Below are 7,500 nucleotides of genomic sequence, written 5' to 3' on the forward strand. Positions count from 1 at the left end.
CCCTTCCCTATACACTTTTGTAAAAAAAAAAAAATAATAATAATAATCTATAAGCCAGTCTAGATGATGCGTTGTCTGGTGGTCACGGCAACATAGATTAAAACATGATTTATTCAAAGGGGGACAAAGAAGACACCGAGAGACTCGAGGGAAGAACGGAAACACGGGAAGAATCGTTATGCAAATCGGAGATGTAGTGATGATGCAATACAGCCCAGCCGGAAAATGGTGTTCCAACGGCCCAGAGGGAGAAAGTGTGAGTTCGGCGAGTTGGAGATGGAGATGCTGAGGGCGATGTGTGTGTGTGTGGGAGGGGGGTGTCTCCGCCCTTGTGGGAGGATGTGGTGAGGGCGATGTGTAGCGAGTCTGGATGCTTGGGGGAGGATATGGTGAGGGCGATGTGTGTGGAGATGCTCAACGTTAGAACGGGCGTGTGTGTTTGCGTGCATGTATCTGAGAAAGAGTCTCGCAAAGGTGATGTGCCGCGGACGCTCGGAAGGGATGAATTGCAATACAGAAGGTCTGATGCTCATGATCATCTTCATCTGTAAAGCCGCATTGAGAATCAAGAATTATCATACAAAGATTACGAATAACAGAAAGAAAATGGGAGTGGGAATGGGAATGGGAAAATGGGAATCCCTTCTTCCCACAAAAGTGCATTATAATCGCCCGTGCCTGGTATCACACGGAGGAAGAAAAACGGTTTGCAATGCCCGCGTTGCAGCTGCAGCTCCGCACGAGAAAAGCATCTTGGGACATTCATCAGTCTCCTCGCCCTCGTTTCGAAAATGCGCGTCCGTTGGGGCTGATTAATGATATGCAAATGATTCCTTAGATGATCCATCTGCCTGGCCTGAGGCGGCATCAACAGGTGGCCGGAATAGCGGGGCTGCGCGATGGAGTAATTCGTCTAGAAAAGGGAATCGGTGACAAGGTAATGGTGTCGGCGGAGGAGGTCGAGGCCTGTGGTACCTGTGGTAGTAGGAGGGGGGGGGGAAGGTCATTACAGCTGCTGCAACGTCGCCGAGGTCACGAGCATCTACACTATCTTTAACCCTCACCTTTTTAATTTTATTTTCACTGTCATCATGATCACTACCGTCGCCCCCCCGCCCCCACCTCCATTACCACCACTATAACCAACAACAACAACAATACAAACAAAAACACTCCGCAACATCGAAACCAAACAGCAGCAACAACAGCAACACGATCACCGCTGTTGTTGAATATTTGTGTGCAAGCGAAGAGGCGTGTGTGTGAGCGAACCGATAATGAAGGCAGTGATGCTGATGGTAACGATAATAGCAATGGAAATGGAGAGGCGCTAAAGCGATAGCAATAAGGATTTTCTTTATGATTCGATCGGAGGCTGTCATATAGGCAAAAATAGGTATTGATGATAGGGGAGGGGACGGCAATGCGTTTTTCCTTTTTTTTTTCTTTTTTTTTATTCATTGTCGTTATTATTCAATGTGGGGAAAATATGGTTGTGGTTATGACTAGGAAAAGAGAGAGGAGGGAGAGGGGGAGGAAAGAAGAGAGAGGAGGGAAGAGGGAGAGGGAGAGGGAGGGAGAGGGAGAGGGAGAGAGGGAGAGGGAGAGGGAGAGGGACAGGGAGGGAAGAAGCAAGTCGAAACTGGAATACATTAAAAGTTTTCTTTCAGGTCATGTCATTAAAGCCCCTCCCGTCTTTCTCCCAACGAATTGAGGCGTGAGACGGATTATTCGAGCTTCTAAGAAATCATTATGTGTGCTTGCGAAAAGAGGGAAAGGAGCGAGGATTAGAGGAGGATGTATGTCTTAGATATTTTGATGACGTTGACGAAGATTGAGGTGTGGGAACAGATGTGAGGATGAAACGGGTCGGATATCAGGAAGTGGGAGGGAAGAAAGAGGCGGCAGATTAAGCGGAAGGAAAACTGTAAGAACGCAATTGTTGCAGCGTATTTTGGTGTTGGTGCATAGAATAATTTATAATCAGATAATAAAACGGCCTCTCAAAATGGGATTGAATGGGAGACCCCAAAGGAAGGGGAGAGAAGAGAAAGGCCCGGAACTAAACCTTATTTTCCGAGAATTCAGATTCTGAACGCGAATACGAACTCGCTTATTGTCGGCACGGGTTCCAAGGGAGCGACGCCGCTTTCGTACCCCTTCAAGCCGAGCGCCGCCGTGATGGCAATTAGGAATCGCACCGTGCGAGCTTGCATAAAGTTACAGTGCAATTTAATTCCCGTCGCCGCACAAGGAGTGTTCAGGCCGGGCAGGCAAACAGAGTTAAGAAGGTAGAGGAGCGGGAAGGGGGCGATGTCACGGAAAAAAGAAAAGGGGAGAAAGGAAAACATATCGAGGAGATTGGAGAGAGTGAAACCGAACGAGGAGGGAGCAGAGAGAGGGAAAGGAGAGAGGGAAACCGAACGAAGAGGGAGCAGAGAGAGGGAAAGGAGAGAGGGAAACCGAACGAAGAGGGAGCAGAGAGAGGGAAAGGAGAGAGGGAAACCGAACGAAGAGGGAGCAGAGAGAGGGAAACCGAACGAAGAGGGAGCAGAGAGAGGGAAAGGATAGAGGGAAACCGAACGAAGAGGGAGCAGAGAGAAGGAAATGAGAGAGTGAAACCGAACGAAGAGGGAGCAGAGAGAGGGAAAGGATAGAGGGAAACCGAACGAGGAGGGAGCAGAGAGAGGGAAATGAGAGAGGGAAACAGAACGAGATGGGAGGAGAGAGGGAAACTGAACGAGGAGGGAGGAGAGGGGTGCGGAGAGAGGAAAACCGAACGAGGAGGGAGGAGAGAGGAGGAGAGGAGGAAAGAGGGAAAAAGAACGAAAAGGGAGGAGAGGAGAGAGGAAAACCAAACGAGGAGGGAGGAGAGAAGAAGAGAGGGTAGAGGAGAAAGGGAAACCTAACGAGGAGGGAGGAGAGAGGGGGAGAGGAGGAGAGGAGAGAGGGAAACCGAACGAGGAGGGAGGAGAATGAGAGGGAAGAATCAGGATTAAAGAGGATAGCCGAAGGGGGTATAAGGTAAGAAGAAGAAGCGGAAAAAAGGGAGAGGAGGAAGGAAGGGGGAGAGAGTAAGGGTGAGAGAAGGAGAGAGGGGAAAGGAAAGCCGGGCGAAGGGTGAGGATAGTAAAGGAGGAAAAGGTAGGAGAGATGTGGAGAAGAATAAAAAGAAGGTAGAAAAGGAAGAAAATTAGATAAAGGAACAGAGAAAAAAGTAAATGTATAGGTAGAGAACTTGAGAGAGGAAGAGGGGAGCAAGAGAAGGGAAAGAATATATCAGACGGGAATTGTAAAAAGATGAATGTATCGGTAGGCAGGGAGAGGGACAGAGGCTGTTTTGCGGTCGCCGGTTCCCCGCCCTCTTGAAGCGCGGTGCGTTTTAGGGATGAAATAAGCAGCGACGCTCCGCTAAGCACATCATTAAACAGCGGCCGCTCGCGAGAAATGTTTTAACCCCGAAAGTGAAATGGAATAAAAAGAACCTTCATTACGAGCTATTTATGGAAATTAGCGGCGCCAGGCATTTTTATCACTTTCTCTTATACATTAACGCGCGCGCACGCACACGTACACGTACACGTACACGTACACGTACACGTACACGTACACGTACACGTACACGTACACGCACACGCACACGCACACGCACACGCACACGCACACGCACACGCACACGCACACGCACACGCACACGCACACGCACACGCACACACAAAACAAACACACACAATCATCCCCCCCCCCCCCACCGCCCTCACTTCGTCATAAGCCTAAATATGATAGTCCTGAAGCTAGAAATCAGGTGGTAGGAGAAAGGGGGAGTAGTGGGAGTAGGGGGAAGAGTGGGGGGAAGGGCGAGGGGAAGCAAGACACGGCCAGGGAAATGTATCCCAGCCGGAATAGAGCGAATTAGGAGTCGGGAACTTGCATGCGTGTCACGATCCAGCGCGCTTTGTCTCGGTCGGACGTCCCCGTTTAGCCCGGAGGAGAGGGAGGAAGGCTAGGCAGGGCTGGGCAGGTGGTGGGGGGAGGGATAGAGGGAGGGAGGGTGAGAAAGTGAGAGGATGAGAGGGAGGGAACGTGAGAGGGAGAGAGGGTGAGAGGGACAGAGGGTGAGAGGTTGAGAGGGAGGGAACGTGAGAGGGAGAGAGGGTGAGAAAGTGAGAGGATGAGAGGGAGGGAACGTGAGAGGGAGAGAGGGTGAGAGGTTGAGAGTGAGGGAACGTGAGAGGGAGAGAGGATGAGAGGGAGAGAGAAGTGAGAGGGAGAGAGGGAGGGAGGGAGGAATGGAGGAATGCAAGTAGGGAAGGAGGGAGAAAAAGATGAATGAATGAATGAATGAAGGAAGGAAGGAAGGATGGAAGGTATCCTGGCTTACCTACGAGATGAGAAGGGATCAAGTAAAGTGGGGGTTGGGGGGGGGGAATGTTGACGTTCAATGGGCACGTGCAGGCAGTGGTGATAAGGGTAGTAGGGGGGAGGTGATGAAAAGGATCATAATGATAGTGATGGTAGTGATGGTGACAACGATGATAGAGGCATTAGCTAGGATTGATATATAATTATAATGATAATGATGATATTGATATTGACAACAATAGTTACGAAAATGCTCGGGAAAAATAGGAAAGTGAAAATTACGTACATGAGCTTAGGCAAGATAGCACAGATAAAGGGATCATATTTTACATACATTATTTACCTAATATTAATTTACTTACTCAGATGAATAATGCAAGGTGTGACTCTTTAACGCTTGAATGGGGGAACGAGGGGAAAATGGGAAGAATCTGTGGGAAAAAAAGTATTCGAAGGGGAAGAAAAATATTCAAATGGGAAAAAAGTATTCGAAGGGGAAGAAAAATATTCAAATGGGAAAAAAGTATTCGAAGGGGAAGAAAAATATCCAAAGGGGAAAAAAAGTATTCGAAGGGGAAGAAAAATATTCAGAGGGGAAAAAGTATTCGAAGGGAAAAAAAACATTTGAACGGGAAAAAAAAGTATTCGAAGGGGAAAAAAGTGTGACGCCCTTCCTCTCTACGCTCATTCATGTTTTACGGCGACCGTGCGGAGTCCTAAGGAATTTTATGCCGTCTCAACGCCGCGTCAACGCCCCCCCCCTCCCCAACTCCACCCCCCCCCCTCTTCGTATTTCTTTCTCTCTCTCTTTGGCATTCTTGCATGAGCAGGAGGTTAGGAGAGGGGGGGGGGGAGTTTCGTGAGACTCTTTCGCGATATGATAGAGATAAAGGGAGAGAGTGAATGAATGAATGAGTGAGGGAGTGAGTGAGGATATTTATTTATTCATTTGTCTATATATTCACACACGCACACACACACACACACACACACACACACACACACACACACACACACACACACACACACACACACACACACACACACACACACACACACACATACACACACACATACGTGTGTGTGTGCGCGCGCGCGTGTGTGTGTGTGTGTATGTGTATGTGTATGTGTATGTGTATATGTATATGTATATGTATATGTATATGTATATGTATATGTATATGTATATGTATATGTATATATATATATATATATGTTTGTGTGTGTGTGTGTGTGTGTGTAAATGTGTATAAACGTGTATATATGTGTATATGTATATATATATGTATATGTATATGTATATATATATATTTATATATATATATATTTATATATTTATATTTATTTATATATATATATGTGTGTGAAAAGCAAAAAAAATATGTTTCTAATTACCTTTTTCTTCTCTCGCCTACAGGGGGTTCGGCAAGCAGGGGTACCAGTGTCAAAGTAAGTACGCCTTAGTTTGTTTGTTTATTCATTTATATATGCATAATGCACATATGTATACACACACACACACACACACACACACACACACACACACACACACACACACACACACACACACACACACACACACACACACACACACACTGTGATATTTAGACCTTAAGATTGGGCCGTTTTATACGACTCAAATAAAACACCGGACCTTAATTCCTAATAGTTCACTTGTGAGCTAAATTGCATTTTCTCTTGATTTATTTACCCACGATGTTTGTACTCTGCATAAATCATGTGTAATCATGCAAACTAGGCACCGTGACGTATGTACGTTGATTGCTCTAACGCCAAGCTGATCCTTCCGATGTGGTGAATGCGGTCTTTTCTTCCTTTGATAAGCTTCAAAGCGTGTCCCGACTCGAGGTGTGACATGACGGCGCATTGCCAGTAACCCTGAAAGGCGAGCGTTCAAAGCCGCAGCTGTCTGTTACTTAGACTTGAGACGTGTTGTTACCGACCGAACGGCACTGCGGGTCGCTCTCCAGGCTCCACCTCATCACGTAGGCAGGTCAGGATGCCTTCCCTCTTTTCCTCTTGCCCTCCTTCCGTCCTTCCGTCTCTCCTTTCCTTACTGCTTTCCTTTTTTTCCTCCTTGCTTTCTATTTACCCTCCTCTCTTCGTTCCTTCCTATATTTCTTCCTTTTTTCCACATTTCCTTTCTCTCTCTCTCTCTCTCTCTCTCTCTCTCTCTCTCTCTCTCTCTCTCTCTCTCTCTCTCTCTCTCTCTCTCTCTCTCTCTCTCTCTCTCTCTCTCTCTCTCTCTCTTCTACCTTCCTTCCTCCCTCCTACCTTCTCAACCTCCCTCTCGCCATCTTACCATCCCTTCCTCCCTCCCTCCCTCCTCCTCACTCCTTCCTCCCTCCCTCCCTCCCTCCCTCCCTCCCTCCCTCCCTCCCTCCCTCCCTCCCTCCCTCCCTCACTCCCTCTTTCTTACCTTCACCCCGCCCTCCTTCTTACCTTCACCCCTCCCTCCTACCTTCCCTTCCCTCCCTTCCTGCCTGCCTCCCTCCCTTCCTGCCTGCCTCCCTCCCTCCCTCCCTCCCTCCCTCCCCCCCCCCTCCCTCCCTCCCTCCCTCCCTCCCTCCCTCCCTCCCTCCCTCCCTCCTACCTTCCCTCCCTCCCTCCCAATCTCCTTATCTGCCTCATCCTTTCCTCTCTTCGGCTAGACTGCGGATTTATTCCATCACAGAAAAATGATGACGAAATCACATCAGTCACGCGACCTTGGCCAAAGTGGAAGGACGTGTCGTATAGCCTTGAGAACGAAAAATTCTGATTCTGTGGTGTTTGATGCCGGCGGGGTTGGCTTTGTGATTGAGAAGATATTTTTTTTTTCTTTTCTTTTCTGAGGCATATTGCGAAGGATTCGTGTTGGGATGATCTTCTTGTGTTTGCTTCTCAAGTACAGCCTTGTGTCTTTTTGGGATAGATAATTTTATTTGTTGTTTGTTTCACACATGGAGATGAAACTTCCTATGCCATATGTGTCAGCTATGAAATAGGATAAACTTAGATTTTTTTGTTTTATGATAGACAGGGGAGGATAATTTATTCTAAGCGTAAAAAATCGTTTCCATTATCCCGGCCTATGCCGCGGGCAGGCGCTTAGGGATGTAGCATTAACGAAGCTAA

General features: G+C 47.7%; 1 protein-coding gene across 3 annotated transcripts in view; it reads left to right on the forward strand.

The window, feature by feature from the left end:
* The window catches only part of Pkc53E (Protein C kinase 53E), a 358,663-nt gene that overhangs the window by 239,985 nt on the left and 111,178 nt on the right, over positions 1 to 7,500 (forward strand). For all 3 annotated transcript variants that reach the window (XM_086538665.1, XM_086538666.1, XM_086538664.1), the window contains exon 2: positions 5,780 to 5,811. In XM_086538665.1, coding sequence (XP_086394791.1) covers positions 5,780 to 5,811 — 32 coding nt within the window. The remainder of the gene's footprint in view (positions 1 to 5,779; positions 5,812 to 7,500) is intronic.

Source organism: Penaeus japonicus, unplaced genomic scaffold (assembly GCF_977035675.1).
Source record: "Penaeus japonicus unplaced genomic scaffold, GWHDUDI00000001_assembly GWHDUDI00000007, whole genome shotgun sequence".
Taxonomy (NCBI): domain Eukaryota; kingdom Metazoa; phylum Arthropoda; class Malacostraca; order Decapoda; family Penaeidae; genus Penaeus; species Penaeus japonicus.